Below are 18,438 nucleotides of genomic sequence, written 5' to 3'. Positions count from 1 at the left end.
ACTAATTTTCTGAGCTGTTTCAAGTCCTTGTGACAAGGCTTCAAGGTTGTTTCCACCAGCTGTATATGAGTGATGAGACAGCCTCAAACCCTCCACCATGGACCCTCCACTCAGGTCCATGGCGTTCGACCACTGACAGACTGTTAATTAAAAACTCAGAATTTCCCGTTGTCAGCATGTCCCTTCCTCTCTGTGTTTTCCTCAGAATACCTCTTTCTCAGAATTAAAAGTTGGTTCCAGTTGTCCTCTTTATTTTTTACATTTTATATAAGTATGTATTTATCCTCTTTATTATTTTTTTTTATTTTGGGGGAGAAGCCACCACATTTTGAAATATATCTCTTTGATGAGAGTGTTTCATAGTTTGAGGATTTGGAAAAGATCCTATTTCTTTTTTCCTGAGTCTTGAGGCCCAATTATTAAAAATGAGGTTGTAGCCTCTTTGATACGGGGTTTTTTTGAGGGAAGTCAAGCTGACAAAGCCCCTTAATACGAAATGTTTAGAGTTGTTGATTTTCATAGGCTTAAGCTAGAGCTGGTGGCATTCACTGCCCTGCAGGATAGGTCCTGTGTTTTCTCTCATCAAGCTCTAATTCCCACTTACAATTTTATTTTTAGCTCTTGCAAGAAGTATGGCTGGAAAATCCAAATATTACAGTGATGTCTCAGGTTTTATGCACCAAATCTAAATTGGTTGGATAGACTGAGAATTTCACAAGAACAATGGTGCAATTTTTTTCCTGGTCCTCAAAAAAACATATTGAAAGCCATCACCATATGCTTGAAAAGTTTCACCACAAAGGGGAACTCATATGTTTTGGGGCAGGAGGGATTCCTGGTCAATGGGTCAGTCAGAATGGAAAGGGTGACTGAATGAGTGCACAGGTTTACAGCTACTTTTGAAGAAGTTTATGTTCATGATCTGTGGTTTTTCAAGACTCTGATACTTTCAGTGGGGTTACTCCTTCAATCCAAGTTCTGTCACTTTAAATCTGAGCTCTCCCCACATTTTTCCTACCCTTCCTCTGCCTCTTCTCAAACAAAGCCAGTTGAACTGCCCCTGTGTGGCTGCTGGAAAAAGTTGGTGGTGAAGTGAAGCCACGGCGTCAGGTCCTTGGGGCTTGTGTTGGTTGATGTGCAGCTCCACCAAGCAGGCTCAGCTGTTAGCAGGGTGATTTGTGCTGCTTGTGGAAAAGACGACCTGATTGATGCTGGTAAAGTGTTTGGATGCTGTAATGCTGTCTGTGGGTGGGTTCCTCCTGCTCTGGGCAACAGGAAGGCTGAGCCTGCTGTGCCCTTTGGTTTTTCCACTGCCACATGTGCAGTGCGCCCTGGTTTGCCTCCTCAGCTTTGCAATGTCTCAGGAGCAGCACGTGCACAGGGCAGGCGGATAAAATGAGCAGTGGAGTCACAGGGGATGGATTGGTTAACACTTTGTACGTTGCAGTACCCTGACACTGTAGTCGTGTAACGTTGCTCTTTTTTGTGTTCCCAGATAACCAAGTTGAAAATTGACAGCAACCCTTTTGCTAAAGGATTCCGTGACTCTTCCAGACTCACTGATATCGAGAGGTAATGGGGACTTTCTGTTTACTTTCCATGCAGATAAGATAAAGAGAAGAGAGAGTTTGTGGGAAAAGCATCCTTTCAACTCCTGAAAACCTGTGCATTTTAATGTTATCTTGCTGCATATAGTAAGACTCCTCCACATCCTTTAAAAATACTTATAAACTTTATGAAGAAAGAGCTGTTTTGAGTTTTGACATCTGTTCCAGTTGGGGCCTATATATTCATCTTCCTCAGGGGGCTTCTTGAAGGGGGAAGAGGGTCAGTTTTACAACTTCAGAATGAAAAGCTTTTTTCTTATCATGCCATTTAATCCTGTTGAGAGCTGTGAATTGGGTCAATGGGAAACAAGGGCAGTGGTCCTGTGAAAAACATCTTTACAGCTCCCCACTGCTCAACATAGTGGAAAAGAGAGAGGAGAGCTCCCAAAATTCACTTCAGCAATCCCAGACACCAAATTGGCAATTACTGCCATGAGGATGACTCCCATAACTCCCACTCTGACAACAAAGATGCCATTTTTGTTTCACCAAAATTGTATTACAAGCTGCATCAGGGGAAAGCTTTACCTGGAAACTGTTTTGTGTGTGTACAGCTCATTACAAGCAACTGCTGCCATAGGGACAGAAGCATTAACCCACAGCTGAGTTAGGAAATAAACTTCAATCTCTTGGTAGCTTTCCAACACGTCACATTTTTATGGTATTGTGTCAAATAACTTGGCAAATGAAGCAAATTAAGCTGCTTGTGTCCTTTAAGCTGGAAGAGAACTTGATGGAGATGGATATAGCACATCTAATTTTTCCTATGAGCACACAATCATGAAAGAAAGTTTGGAGAGGCCAAAACCCTCCAGGCTCCTATGTGGAGATATCCAGATGTATCTGTGAATCGTTTTTCACAGGTGCATGCAGGGGACAAACTGCTCAGTGAAGTCATAGCCACAGAGCTAGAGAAAGTCTTTACATCAGTTCAAAAGTACATCTATCTAAGCAGGACCAATGAATGGGAAATAGTGGTATCCTTCACACACTTACTAGTGACTGGATCATAAGTGATCTGTTGAGTAAATGGGTAAAAGAACAGTAATTTGGGGAAAGAAAGCTTGTAGGCTGCAGAGCACACTTGCAAAGTAGTTGAAAATTGTTTCTTAAGTGAAAGCCTTAATTGAAAACAAACAAAAAAAGAGGCAAATTTAATAAAATAGTATGGCCTGCTGTATTGAAAGAATACTGAGGTAAACAACAGCCAAAGCTCAGGTTAGTATGCAATAAATAGTCAAGGAAGGACCTGTCAGAAGAGGTTTCATTATTTTACAGACAAGAGACATCTAACGACACAGCTTTGCAAGGGCGGAAAGAGTCTGAACAGATAAGCTGGGAGAAAAACTTAGTTACCTCTGTGCAGATGAACTGACTATCATGGTGCTGGATATGAAGGGAATTTTTCCAGAGGACATCTTAATATAACAGCACATGGCATGGAGTCAGAAATGCTGAGCATAAGCTGCAGTGCCCTTTTGTTTATTGATAAGTGTAAGAATAGAGCCTGAGACAGGCAGCCGAGCCCAGGAACAAATGTTGCCATGAAAGATAAGGCAGACAAATGTGAAGCCTACAATAAATACAAGAAAAGAGAATGTGAAAAGTATTAAACTTACATTAAAACTCTGGATTTGAGAGCCCAAGTTTGGGTGAGGTCTGATTTTGACTTAAGTTACAAAGCTTAGCCCTGATTACTATTACAGTAGTATTTAAAAATTCAAAACCTGCTGCACAACACATCAAGTAATGAGATAATAAAAGTGTAACAGGCAAGTGGGCTGGTAAGAGATTGTTTGAGAATTGCCGAATTTATACAAATGGTACAGAAATATCAAGGGGTTTATTTGGTTCTTCCATTAAAATATTCAAGCACATGAAGACATCATTCTCTAAGTGCCCACTGGTTCTATAGATTTCATCTTAGCACCAGCAAAATCACTTAAAGAAATCCGAAACAAAGCAAAGGAAATAACAAAGTGAGATATGACAACAGGAAAAATTTCTTATTTGATGTCCATTGCAACATTAATTGCAAATAGGTGAATCTTGAACAGCACATCATGACTCTTGCTCAGTCTAATTGGAAACTATAAGATCGCTGCTGGAGAAAAATACTTATTTTCCAGGGAAAAGACTGTGAAGGCCAAAACACACTTGCACAGCTCTTGAAAATTGAATGGTTCTCTAGAAGCTGTGAAATTACTTTCCCTGCACTGCTCCCTCAGCAGGCGTGCACTCAGCATGTGCATGTGTAATCTACATTGTGGCGTGGTGATCCTAATGGCCTCCCGTAAAGCATCCCATGATGTTGGGGCCAAGACAGCACTCATTTATCCTGAGCTCTAGCTTTTCCAAATGACCTAAGTAGTGTGAAAGCACACAGAGCTTTGTATTTCATTTCCAAGTATTTAAGCCTGCTTTTTCCTAAACAGCCTTTGGGGAGGGAAACAAATCAGATCAATTGATCTTTAGAGACCTAAAGAAATTAAATTAGTCTGGAGTCAGTTACTGCACTAAACCATCCTGTAATTGGATTGCTTCTTGTAACTGATTGAAAACAGCCTCTATCTGTAACAATATAGGGAGCTTTTCTTTATAGTAGATCTGAGAGAAAAACACATCTTTTTATGACATGATGACAGAAATTGCACTTTTTTAACCTAATTGAATATGATTTTATAAATATGTGACTTTAACGATTTCAGGCTTCCCATTCTAGATTTATTATCCTTATGTAAGAAATTCAAGCTGCAAATGCCTTTAGAATTAAATCTGTTGGCATTGTATGTGTTGGAGTTGAAATAATATATATAAAGGTAGTGAAATTTGCAGCAGAGGAGGTAGGCAGCAGCAATGCTTTTGAAATGCCCTGTGTTTTATTTTGTTCCTGTCTAAAGACCATAGAATGGTTTCCTTGTACTCATAGATATATGCAAGTCTTTTAACTATCAGAAAAAATCTTTGGTGAGTTTGGTATAGACTGAACTTTTTGTAGGATGCAAGGTTCCCATCACAATCAACCCTCTCCCTACATTACTTGTGGTAATCTATTTATAGCAATGGGGCAGACTTTATCTGGGGCTACTGGGATTTAGATAAGTTCCTGACTCACCTTTTGATCTTTTTACGTGGTATTTACATCTCCTCTACTATAAAATGGCTCCCACTGTGGCTGTGAATGAAAAAATTGAACATTTAGCAGCAATTACCAGAATGTGGAGCTTAGCATACTGTGGTGTTGACTTTGGGATGCCAAATCAAGTAATGAGGCATTTCTGCTGAAGAAAAAACTGCCACAGGCATAAAGGATGCAGAGGCAGAACCCAACAGATGGATTTTTTTTCATCTTGAGTCTGAATTTTTCTTTTGAGTTGTTGTGAAGAATTAGCCTGTTAAAAATAAATAGATAAATAAAACCATCATAATTACAAACTATTCAAAAAATCCAGTGAAAAAGGTGATATTTTCAAGGACAGGAGACAAGTATGTGATAGGCAAGTTCAGGATGTGGATTTTTAATATTTAAGGAGAGAGTTAAATGAATATACCCATCTGCATAAGTCCAATAATGCTTCTGGGATACTTCAAGAGGAAATATGGAGAAGTATGGTTGCACACCTAAGTAATTTTTAGGCAGAGAAGGGAAGTATTGGGGGATGGGGAAGTTAGAGAGCAGCATCCCAACTGGATTTGCATGGTAATAAAATTCCAGATTTTCCCCTGAGGAGCTTCATCTCTGAGATGTGGAAATACATCACGCTGGCTTACAAGGCTGTAAGCAAAGTTCATGCTAATGCCTGGATATGGGCACTTCCCTCCTGAAGGATCAGTCAAAGCCACACGTTCAGGGATGGGCTGAGCGCAGCCTTCATCTCTCCCAGCCCTTCCCTGCTCACCCCACTGAGTTGCCTTCTTCCTCATTCCTGTTGCCTTCTGCTGGTCTAGAAGAACTTCTCAGACTCTTGAAAGCCCCCTGCCAGCAGCCAGAAATATATACAGCCTCTATGACCTACCCCCACATCCATGGTTAAGTGGGGCTTTGTCACAGTTCCCCAGTAAGTCAGACTGCTGGCTGATCCTTTATTCTCAGCCAGCTGTGAATGTCAGCAACCAGCCATGAGATATCATCTCTGATGTTTAGGTTCAGAGAAGAAAAGAAGTCCTGAATTTAGGGAGAAATACCAAGGACTCTGGCATCTAAATGCCTGGTATCTAGTGCCAGTGTTCCAGATGTTGATGAGGTTATTCCAGCCTTCAGCTGCTGCTCCAGATGGGTGGGTGGATTGTCTGTATTTTCTGCATCATCTCTTCCAGAACACTGCAGGTGGCTTGGATGCCTTAGCAAATCTTGAAAGCACTACCTGCCTATGTTTAAACACCTGAATTATTTCCTTCAAATCTGGTTCATCTGACTCTGCTTGTTGTTAGCCAGGCAACTCTTCCTTTTCACCCAGCAGCAAGCCCCCCTGTGCCACTTAAATCCTCTTTAGTTCCCAAGTTTTTAAGCACTCATACTCTGGCTCATTTTCCACTTAGGTTTTCTATCTTTTTACTTGGGCAAAATGGCATAAAAATATTATTCTAGTTGTTTCCACTCACCTCATGCAGATGTAGTGTGGGCATAACAGGTGGGGTTGATGTCAAATTAGATCTATGGTTTCCACCCCAGAGAAAGTTTTCCAGGGACTTCCCCCTACAACTTCACAGGACATCTTTGTATTCACCTCTCATAATTTGGTTACAGTCAGAAAGAAATGGTTGCTCCACTGGGTGAAGTGGAGCTCCACGGGTCTGGCTATGTAAGATGGTTTTCTCATTTTTATTTGCAATTGGGAGAAGTGGTGTGAGTGTGTTGATAACTTCATGCCCCTTCTTCATAAATGTCATTACTTTTCCCATGCCATGGCTTCAGCTAGGCTTTGTCACATCCATGCATATTACAGCTCATCTACAAGTGCTGGATTTTTACTGAGAGGGTGACAGTAAACATCATCATGGAGGTACACTTGTTCTTCTACAGTCATCAGTCCCTAGATTTTTCCTAATTTAAGACTCATTTCCCTTCTTTCTGGTAAAAATTCTTGCAGTAATGCATCCATCCAACACTTGCCCAGCAGTTTTGACTCTGTGTGAAAGTGTTTTGCAGCTCTGGATTAGTTTTTGGGCCAAGGTCACATGAGCTACTGTAGCCTGTAGGGTTTGTTTTGTCCCTGGTTGGTTCAGTTCTAACCTAAGCAGTGGAACAGAACTACTTTGTTCTGTTCAAGGATTTGGTCCATACCATGGACCATCCACAACCTGAACTATATTCCTGTGGTCAGCCTCTATCTACCAGTCGGAGCAAGTATATGTAGAAAATTAATATGTCTGTATGTTTGTGCATATGTAAAGTCATAAATAAAAGCCACAGGAACATAAAGGCTGAGTGATATCTGAACAGTGGCTCTGACAGCATAAGTTGTTCACTCGTAGCTGCTGTTACAGAAATCTATTTGCTCTTCCTGCTATGTTGTTTTGTTTTTTTGGGAGGTGAGTGGTTTCTGTTGGTTTTTGGGGGGTGTTTTATTTGTTGGTTGGGGTTTTTTTTTGTTGTTTTTTTTTCTTTTTAAGAGACTTGTTTTTAGCACTTGTGTCTTGGATAAATTAGTCATCTTTTCCTTTAAAAAAGTCCTACTACAGTGCAACTTCCGACAAGTTTATTTTTGTGCCTCCTCAGCCCATTTATTCCATCTGTCTTCACCTCACCTCACTTCTGACATCTTCTGTTATCTGGGCTTTCTTCCAAACATACTAACTGGCAGCTACAAAAAAAAGGAAACCTTTGAAATGCAGAACTAAAGAAGTCATTCAGGCTGAAAACTGATAATTCATACACTTTATATCCTGTTCTGTTCTGTATTTTTCTTTTTGTTGGAATGGTCAAGCAAAACACGATTGTCAGTTTTACTATTTTATTATTTTCCTTCTTATTTTTAATTTTTTTTTTTAATTGACATTGCCTTTCCTTGCAAAGAACAAGAAAAAAAAAAGTAGAAAAAAGCAAACCCCATAACACCAGGAACAGGGAGCAGATTCTGGGAATGTCCTTACCTTTCCACATACCTGGCCCTTGGATAGCAAGGGGAAAAAAAAGAGAAGTTAATAATAAGAGGCTTCTCAGTTCTGCTCTGAATTTTTTACCTCTTGTAGCCATTTCTGACACAGTAACTTGTGCAGAAGACATAAATTCAGAGTGCCTAGCTCAGTTGTAGTGATCACCAGGCTGCTATGCATGCACAGCTGAAGTAGAGAAATAGCAAAAGGAGCAGAAAAAATGACATCAGAGATGCCTGCTCCCACCTACAAAGAAGCCCTGTTCTTTTATCTTGATTAAAGATCCTGCTCAGGGTAATCTGGGACTTTATCATCTCCTGAGAGAATTTCTGTAATCTGGGTTGACAGCAAAAGAAAGTGAGCACCCTCGTACAGAGCCTCAGCTACTTACCAAGCCAACTCTGTTTTCTGCCCTCTCCTAGCTCAAATCCATGGCAAATCTTGGGTTTGGTCTGTAAAGTGTTAGTGAATCATTTGTCAGTAACATCAGGATTTTGGTCCTTCGAGGCTACTCTGTACATACAGGGCATTGTTAGCTACACAAGGCCAAAGACTCAGCTTGGAACTCTACGACATAAAGCATCCCTAGCCAGAGGTTTCATTTTGGAATCGGTTGCCAGCAGGGGCAAGAGTGAAATGTTTAATCAGGAGGTTAGAACCTGCAGAATAGCAAGATGTTCCCTGTGCACCCTAAACCCTTTCTTATTGATGAATTATTTCAGCCTTTCTCATGCTTTGATTTCAGGTTCAAATTTTGCTGTTTTATTTCTTGGACAAAGGAGACAAGTGCTTCATTCAAAATAAGGTTTATTAACAGGACTGGGCTCAAAGTGTGCTTCTGTTGGAATGCAGATTATTGGGATCAGCCTGAGCTCCTTTTCCTATTATCTCTCTTCACATTTGTCCTTCCTCAGCATCTTCTCTGTGGGTGTGCTTGCCAATACGAGTTTTGTTTTTTCCTTTCTATTTGGCACATGGATCCTTTTTCTCAAGCAGCATCAGTCTCTAACTTGATCTTCTCCAGCCTGTCATCTCCTCCTATTATCCAGTTGTACACATTGCACAACTTAATCATAGTAATATATTGTGTGTATGTGCATACTTTTCCCCTCCTCTGGGTATTTCCAAGATATCTGTGAGTTGAAGAACAGCATGGAAGACTGCATTTGTTGGTAGACCACACAAAAACATTTGACAGAAAGATGACATCTTTCCTTTATTCAATTGGCAGCTTGTGATCTCTGTCAGAACAAAGTTTAATGCTAATTTCTTGCTAATAGAAGAAACTGTAGAGTTCTTAGACTCATTAAAAGGTAAAAATTGTCAGGTCCCAGTATTAGATAACAAGTCTCTGATCTCAAACAAATAAATAGGACAGAAGTTGAGTATTTGAGTTACTGGAAGTCTCTTTGTTCTTCAGACAACATGTTTACTATGGAACACTGCTGAAAAATAAGCAAAGACAGCTTTAAAAAAACTTCCACCATATTCTTCACTTGCTATTTTTTTAAATTAAGCATAGAATCATAAAGTGGCAAGTATTAATTTATGATTCAGTAATTTATAAAATTATTTCCATAAGTCCTTGGAGGCACATTGAAATATCTGATGTTGCATACAGAACTATAAAGCCAGAGGTAATAATGTACTTATCTTTCAGTAGTGTTAGTGTAATATTTTGGGACTTGAAAAAAATGTATTTTATTAATCCACTCTCCAGAGAACCATATTTGGGATAACCTAAAGGGTTCATACTTCCATATGGAGAATTTTCAGAAGGATTTTGAGATTTAAGTCCTTTTGTACCCAGTGGAACAAGGATATAAGAAGGAATCTGTATTGCAGATTGCCAGCTTTGTTCCTGCATTTTGAACTAGATTTCACAGTCACTTAAGTCTTGTTGTTAAAGTTTTGCCTCCTCCTACCTATCTGTGTTGAGTAAGTCCTAAAGCACCTCTGTCTTTAGAGGGTGGAGTAAGTTAGTCTCCTCTTTCCAACCTATGTGGGAAAATCCAGATGTTTTTATAGTTAAATGAATTGCAACTGCTATCTTCTCTATCCAGACTCCAAGTGGTGTTCTCTGAGGATGGAATATTGCAGCGTGGTGCACAGGCCACCACGCCCTTTCCTTTGAAACACAAGGGGAAGGAAAGAATTCTGCTCTTGTTTTTCTAAGTAGAAGAAACAGTGCTTGGAGGATAACAGAGATATGCCTTTTGAGTGGAGAAAATACACTGATTCTTTTCTTTTCTCCTGTTTCCTCTTGCACATTTAGGTGCGCTCAGCCTCTTGCATTTTGTAGGTCTGTTTGGAGATTTATATGCAGTATGTGTTGTATGTGGAAAGAAGAGGAGCCACCTGGAGACTGTGGGGGCAGGTGCCTAAACTCTGGCGTGAATCTCAATGCTTTGCACTCATGATGAGAGTCACAGCCTCAACCTGTAAAATGAAAATTCAGTAGGTGTTTTGTGATTCTAGCATAAACAACCAACATGGTTAGTCAAGATAAGCTCATACAGTTTTGAATATTAAATCTCAGCTGCACAAAAGGAACTGTTTCTGTGAGATTAGTTGCTTTCCATGATCCAAATTTCCACATTCCCTCTGCCATAAAAACCTTTGCCTCTTGTGCCGATGAATGAGATTAGTCTTCCAAAACCTTTTGCATACTATCTGCAACACTACATCATAAAATAAATAAATAAACCTACCACATAGTTCCCTGGTTTCAAACTTTGCAGATTCAGGGTTCACTAAGAAGTCATCTCTCTTTTTCCTTTAAAAGAAGACAACCATATAGAATAATAGAGTTCTCTGTCTAGCATACAAACCCATCTGGAAAGAATTTAGTCTGCAATAATTGTGGGCATTTGATTTAGCTTTAAATCCCTGTAGGTAATTCAAATGTAAATTTATTAGGGTGAGTTTATCCCCAAGCCGCCATTGGATCCAATGTTTTAGAGGTGAAATTGGCCCACTGAAACTACAGCCTGCATTGTTTCTGGCTATTATTATGTGCTGTAATATCTGCAGTAATAAGCAGACCCTTACTATAAATAAAGTCAGTAGAGACAATACTGACAATCACCTGTATTAAATTTATTTTTCAGACCTTTATAGGCTAGTAATTCTTGGATTATGAATATGTTTATATACCAGTATCTAAATCTCTCAGACAACACTGGCTGTCTTGTTATTCTGTTATGTTGTACTCATATGAAATAGTCCTTTTGGTCAAGTAAAATTCTGTGCATTTCACATTCTGCTTCAGAAAAAAGTCTAACGTTTCAAGAGGCATTCAGCACATAATGTAAACAATGCCATCTGTCTTTTTCTTTGGAAAATCTTCTTCAAGATAGCCCTGATATGCCTACTGTTTTCAATCACTTAAAAGGCAGTAATCCAATTATATCATCCTCTATGTAGGAACTGCCATTGCTTTCAGTCCACTTCCAATCCTGACACAAGTAAATCACTTTGATAAGATCCTCTTTTTATTTATTTTTTTCTGAGAAGACTAGCATAAGTAATGATGCCAGTGATAGACCAAGGACAAAATGACCATAATGGACTTTCTGTAGGAAAGGAAATCATGTGCCACTGTGATTTATCATGTTACTTGAAAAATATTTTTCCTTGGAATTTCTGGAACAGGCGCACTCTCTAAGCAAAGGGCGTTAGCAAGTATGAATGGACAAATGGCAAATTCAGACAAAACATTCATCAAGTAGCAGATTTAAACAACTATTGCTACTTAGATTTCTTAAACAGGAACAGAAGGTCAAAGCCATTTTGGAAATGTGCCTAGGTCATTTTCATCTTTGGTATAATGCCACCTACTTACATGGAAATGCACTTGGAATGTGTAAGGTTGGATCTTCCTTACAAACTACTAAGGCTTATCATGCAGATATGCCTTCCGTCTATTTAAAAATGGTTTGGGTGACTTCAGTGATTTGTGCTACCAGCGAGGCCGGGGCCTGGCAGACACATCCAACCTCCCAGAATAGATGTGGCACGAGATCAGTAGTATCTGCAGACTTCCTGCTAAGAACTGCCCTCCACTCTGATGCTGAGAGAGTATAGTCAGAGCTGAGTTGTCTCTGGATACACCTATCTTTGCCCCTGCTTTCAGAAAAAGGGGAAAGCAGCAAATGAGGTGGTCATGTGCGATGCAAAAGCTTGTTTGAAAGGAACTGGACCACAGGTGTCTCTTTGAACCCAGACTCGTCACTCAGCACAAATAACTTGCAGAGTTTGCATTTTCAAATTTATGAAGAGTGCTGGTCTGATATTCACTGTCTGAGACCACATCCAGGAAGCACAGTAGGAAGTTCACTCTGCTGAAGAAGCTGGTAAGCGGTGATTTGCAATATTAAAAAAATGCAGGCCAAATCTGGCATTTCCAATGTCATGCTATGAGGTGAGTCTTTTGTTAAGTAACTTTTGGAGAGCCTGTGTGAGAAAACTGTGATCTGGACAGGAAAAAGCATTGTATTTACCTTAACAAATTAGAATGCTGCTTAGGATGGTATTGACATATTAGGTTGTTTCCTTTTACAGAGAAAGTGTGGAGAGCCTTATCCAAAAGCATTCCTATGCTCGATCCCCCATTCGGACCTATGGAGGAGAAGATGATCTCGGAGATGACAGCCAGGCAACACAAAGCAGAGGTAGGAAAACATGCTCATGATGTAAACTGTGATGACTCAATTATGCTTGAGAAAAGCAGGACCACAGGCAGTACTGTGGTACTCTAAAGCATTTCTCTGGTGTGTCTCTTTGACACAAAGTCATATAATGAAGAAGAATACTTGTTATCTTTTGGTTCTTTGGGATATCTGATATGCCCACAGCACTGGTGTGGGTGGTTCAATTCAGGAGGCAGTTCCAGAGACAACCATATAATCTTTGCCATCAGGAGAGAATTAATTCTGCTTCCTCTTCAAGATGTTTGCAAACCAGAAAACTTCATTACTGTGGTGCTGAGAACAAGCTAATACTCCCCATCTCTTGGCAGGACTTACTAGCTGGGCTCCACACCACTTGTGAAGTACCATGTAGATGTGCCACTTGCTGCCCCCCCAACCCTCTGTTAACAGAGGACTTAGACCTAACCATCTTCAACCAGCCTATGGTTAACCTGGTTTGCCTCCTCAGGAAGAAAATTTGGTAGCTCCCTGAAAAACTGATGTTTAATTGTTATCTGTTACTCTCTTAAAGGTGCTGTTCCTGCTGAAGCAATTAGCCCCAACTTGCTTTATCAAACAATTTGTCTGTGTTAGCAGAGTAGCAAAAGAAGCAGCAAGACAGACTTGTTCTTTGTGGGGATACTTACTGGAGAAATTGCATCTGTCATAATTTACCACTGGAAATAGAATTCAAACCCTTCCTGTAGGATTGCTGACTAGCATAAACTTGTGTTACATTATACTGTGCATGTTGACTTTGTGACCTGTCTGATATGCCACAGCCACTTGAGGTAGAGCAGTTCTATCTGTCTTCCGACTGGCAGTGCCCTTGTCTTGTCCTCTAACTTCATACAGTGTTGCTAAGATAACAGCATTCTTTCTGGTCATGAGCTCTTTGGACTTGTGCAGGAAAAACACACTTATTTTTAACCATGACTTGCTCTTCAGCAAAATGTGAGTAGGTGGGCTTGTTTTTACACATCTATTCTAAGAGCAGGTCCTTAGATTATGAAGTTTCTGAAGCAACTTCACCTGCTATGATGCCATCCTTTCACATAGTTCTGGGGAATTACCTTGCTTAATGTCAACTTAGATCCTAGGCCAGCTATTGTTGAAGACAGTATTAAATTTTCCATTGCTGGAAGTCCTCAGAGCAAAGCACCTTCTCTTCAAGAATTAAATTTCTCCCTAGTATGATGTCCTCCCTTGGGAGTGATAAAATGAACCAGGTGAACCTCAGTGTGACAGCTGGCCATTAAATCTTTTCAGAAGAGAGTCCTTAGAAAGGTGTTATGGGGGATATACTACTTTATTGCAATTAATTTTATGTGTAATAAAAGGGTACTGTTCTGCATTTGCTTGCAATATGGCAAATGAGTAAGTGAGGAAAATTGTGAATCATGGCAAAGAAGTTTTTTCTAATCTGGGAGCCATATGCTACATGGGACGTGAGTGATCTGGGCAACCAGAGACATACACAGAAGGTAAATCAAACTGCTCTTACACATGGGTAACTGGTACTGCCTTTGCTCTTTCTTTAGGTCTAGTGTCCTTAAATAAGGAAAACTCCTTCAATATACAAGGAGAGAAAACAATGTTCTTATTGAAATTACATAGATATTTTCATTTTTGCCGATGAATTTTAAAATTACCTTGCATGCAAAACTGATGGGTGTTCCCGTACAAAAATAAGAATTGAGAGCCAAATACATATGCATTGCTGGGTGGTGTGTGTTATAAGCTCTTTGGGACCTTGATTGTCTCAGAAGTACTAATTCCTTTGGTGGTGGCAAAAGTGGTATGTGGAGTACTAAGCTGCAATTAGAGACCAAATCAGCTGGAGCAGGAAAGGATGCCTGAGGAAGGCCTCGTGAAAATAATTGGATAGTTAGTGTTGGAAGGGACTGTTAAAGGTCATGTAGTGCAAACCCCCTTCAGTGAGCAGGGTCATCAACTAGATCAGGATGCTTAGAGCCCCATCCAGCTTGACCTCACATATTTCCTGGGATGGGGCATCTGGCCCCTCTCTAAACAATCTGTGTTTCACCAACTGGTGTTTCACTACCCTCACAGTAAAAAATTTCTTTCCTATATCTAGTCTAAATCTATCCACTTTTAGTTTAAAGCCACTTGTGACAGATCATGGTAAAAAAATTTTTCCCAGCTTTCTCATAGGCCTGCTTTAAGCACTGACAGGCTGCAATTAGGTGTCCCAAAAGTCTGCTCTTCTCAAGACTCCAGCCTAATTCTCTAAGCCTTTTCTTATAGGAGAAGTGTTCCAGCCCTACAATCATTTCACAGTCATTCATGAGAAAGAATCACATACCTTATTCTGCATAAAACAAAGAAATAAATAGCAGTGATAGACTTGGTAATTACCTCAGCAGCCTCCCAGAGCATTCTCTGCTCAGCAAATTTCAGCCATCTAAAGATGGAAGCAGCTAACCTACAGTACAAGATGTCTAATTCCAAAGGAAATAACAAATAGGAAATATATAAATTCAATGGAAACTCTTTAATGCTTAATTTCTCTGTTCCTACATCCACACACATCCATAGGATTCATAGTAGCCACCTGCAGAGCCAAATGAAAACCTTCTGGGCAAATACAGATTTGTACCCTGCTTTCCTTGTAGTGCAGTAATGCTCAGATACCCTCTGATTTGTCAAGGGTTTTGCTGTGGTCTCTGAGTAATATATCATCCTTAGACTTTGGCTCTGGATCTTAATTTCCCAGCAGTTAGGATTTGGTTCAGCGGTAGGACCAGGATTTGGTTCAAGTTTATCCGCACTGCTAAATTGGCACAATTTATTTTTCCTGTTACTGGGCTGTTTTACTTGTTTCATTAAGCAGAAGAAAAATAATTCATGGTTTGAGAATATATCCCATAAGAGATTTATGATTTAAAAAAAACCTACCCCAACAATATACACTTTTTTTCTGTTGTTTTTTGCTTATAGTTTTAGGTTGAGCATGTGGCCATGATTGGTTACTTTACTTAATTCCAGTAAGTTTTCCTTGATGGATAGAAATCTTCATATGTTTTCATTCTACAGTTTGGATGAACCTCCCTTCTTGAATTAGATTTATGAAACTAGCACCTATTACAAAATTTGTTGTCTCAGAATGTTTTGCAATACTGAATTGAAATTATATTTTGTCAAATAGTCTTTCAAAAAATTTATTTTCTAAAGTAAGAAAGTTGGTCAAGTAAGAAAATACATAAGAGACAAGAGTTAAATTATTGTTTAAAGAGGAATACAATGAGTTTATTTATAGCATTTTGTTGTTTTCCTAAAAATCAGACATATGATGATGATCAGATGCATATAGGAGCTACAGAGATGAAGGACAACACAGTCATCAGATTATTTGAAAATGACCATGTGTAATTATCCAAATGAATTATTGTTTCCCCAAAATTTTACTGTCAACATAAGTAATTAGTTCTAATTTTAAGAAACCATTTTTCTTTTTTTTTTTTTTTTATGATTCTTCAATCTTCAGGAAAAAAAAGTATTTTAAAGAGTTGCAAGATTTGTGGAAATAGGTTTTGAAACTTTTTAAATTAAACAAACCCAAAACAAAATGACAAACAGAACACTTCCATTTGATCAAAAGTAGATAATTACCTTCAGAGCAAGTTCTGCAAGTCTTACTATGAATTAGCACTGGTATTGTTTATTAGAGTACTGTACACAATTGGAAAAACAACAAATACTTTGACATTTATGTTTTTAGGATTTTTTGCTCTAAATTATGAAAAGAATCAGGTTGACTAGAAAGATGTAGTGTTGACAGTTTTTACTGTGATTTTTACCTGTGATTAAAAAAAAAAGCAAGATTTGTAGAGCAAATTACATTTTTCTCCATTTTTGCCACACTGAACTTTTGGGAAAAAAACCCAGAACAACAGTTCTACTAAGGATCTGATGTAATAATCTACAAGTATGTCTTTAAAACAGGGATGTAATACAGTGAGCTTCCATGTGAGAGTAGATATTTCAGTGTTTAGCAGCAGCATTACAAGGTGCTTCAGTGTTTAATATCTAAAATGTTCAATGTGCAAAGCTGATTTTACTGTTGAAACCACTGCAACCAGCTTCTGAAAATAGAAGTTTGTCCAAGATGTAGCGATAAAGGACAACAACCAGCAAATAACATTTTAAAGACAGAAGTATTTGGGAAGTATTTCCAATGACAACTGGTCATTGAAACCAGGCTTGCTGTGAAGGACTCATTTTCTCCCTCTCTCTCCTTTACCAGCTTTGTGTGCCAATGTTAAATATTCTTTCTCTTTGCTTGCAGGGTCAGCCTTTACAACATCTGATAACCTGTCCCTCAGTTCCTGGGTTTCCTCTTCAACCAGTTTCCCAGGATTTCAGCATCCACAGTCTTTGAGTGCCCTGGGTACCAGCACTGCATCCATAGCTACACCCATTCCTCATCCGATCCAGGGATCTCTGCCTCCATACAGCCGCCTGGGAATGCCTCTTACACCCTCTGCTATAGCCAGCTCCATGCAAGGTAGTGGCCCCACTTTCCCATCCTTCCACATGCCAAGGTACCACCATTATTTTCAGCAGGGTCCTTATGCAGCTATCCAAGGACTGCGTCACTCTTCTGCAGTGATGACACCATTTGTATGAGTGACGTAAGACAAGAGGAACACAAGATTTAAAATGTGCAAGTTCGCTATGAAAAATACAAGGGACCTTCCTGAAAAACCCGTGGCAGTAGTGATGAACTCATGATAAACCAGCTAAGAAAATGCATTGTGGATATAGATTCCTCTTTTGAGGGATCACAAGAAGAGAGCATGCAGCTTGGAGCTGCTCACAGATCTATGTGTAACACAGCTAAAATGGATCCCAAAGTCCCCAGGATCTTTGGTCGTGTGCAGCTTGTTCCAAAGGTGCATTATACCTAGTGGAAAGAGATTACCTTTAAGCAGCAGTGTACAAACTAATTGTCTATAGGTCTTTTTTCATATGCTAGATGAATCCTAAAAAAGGCAATACTCTTACTCATCTTCATCTCTTCTTGTGACTGATGAGCATCTAAACAGAAAAATGTATTGCTATAACTTTGAGCATGTTTTAGGCTATCTCAGCATACATTTGCTGAAAACAGGACAAAGTGAAGAAGACCACTGTCCTTTTTAAGACTGGCATATATTCACCAAAACCAGTATTTCTTAGTTGCTACTATAATCACAAAGAGAACGTTATTAACAAGTCTTTCTTTCTTTCTTTCTTTCTTTCTTTCTTTCTTTCTTTCTTAAAACACTTATTGGTTCCAGAAAAAGAACTGTGTTACAGGACTGTAGTAGTAATAATGTATTCTGTCCTTCAGTCTAAAAGGAAGCTTGTTCTATATCTGAGGAGGAACAATTTAACTGTTGGCTAAGGTATAATGAAGAAAAATTTTGATTTGGAAAAATCTGTTACTTAAATTTAGAAACCCAAGATTTCCAATTTTAAAGCAGTGCTTGTTTGCTGCTGTGCGTGCCACTGAAGACCTGTTTCCAGCTGCACAGGTGTACTAAGTTAACTGAATTTCAGGCTAGATCAGTCTAGACTCTCTGGATCAAACGATAAGTTATGGACTGGTATGAGTGGCATTGGAGTATCTTTCCACTTGTTCTGATTTTGTTGGATTTGGTTATGGCTGTTATTATAAAAGGCATCAACTTGGCCAGGAAAACCAGTTTTTTCATGTCCCACTATAATGGTGGAGTTTCCTTGGAAAAATATCAGTACAGAACTTCACACAAAAGTTTTTTTAAATTCATGTCTGACTTTTTTTCAGTTGGTATTTGGGGCTCTCATTCAAAGTACTGTCCCCTTTTTCTAGTATGTTGTGTCTGATGCCATGGAGGAGCTACAGAGGCATAAGAAAATAATGACCTTGTCTGCAGAGAGCTAGCATGAATCCTTTGCACTACTGGAAACAGTACCAGTGTGATGTTGGTTTTCTGTGTGGCAAGAGCTGGGATTCCACTGTAAATAATAAGTTGACACAGAGTTTCTGTGTCAAGTTG

General features: G+C 39.3%; 1 protein-coding gene across 1 annotated transcript in view; it reads left to right on the top strand.

Annotated features, from left to right (window-relative positions):
- Window positions 1-17,044, top strand: part of TBX20 (T-box transcription factor 20) — a 33,984-nt gene extending 16,940 nt beyond the window's left edge. Inside the window, exons 6-8 of the mRNA XM_053956288.1 lie at window positions 1,496-1,572; window positions 12,267-12,376; window positions 16,704-17,044. Coding sequence (XP_053812263.1) covers window positions 1,496-1,572; window positions 12,267-12,376; window positions 16,704-17,044 — 528 coding nt within the window. The remainder of the gene's footprint in view (window positions 1-1,495; window positions 1,573-12,266; window positions 12,377-16,703) is intronic.
- Window positions 17,045-18,438: the final 1,394 nt, after the last annotated feature.

Source organism: Vidua chalybeata, chromosome 1 (assembly GCF_026979565.1).
Source record: "Vidua chalybeata isolate OUT-0048 chromosome 1, bVidCha1 merged haplotype, whole genome shotgun sequence".
Classification (NCBI taxonomy): Eukaryota; Metazoa; Chordata; class Aves; order Passeriformes; family Viduidae; genus Vidua; species Vidua chalybeata.
This window is presented reverse-complemented; position numbering and strand designations above follow the sequence as displayed.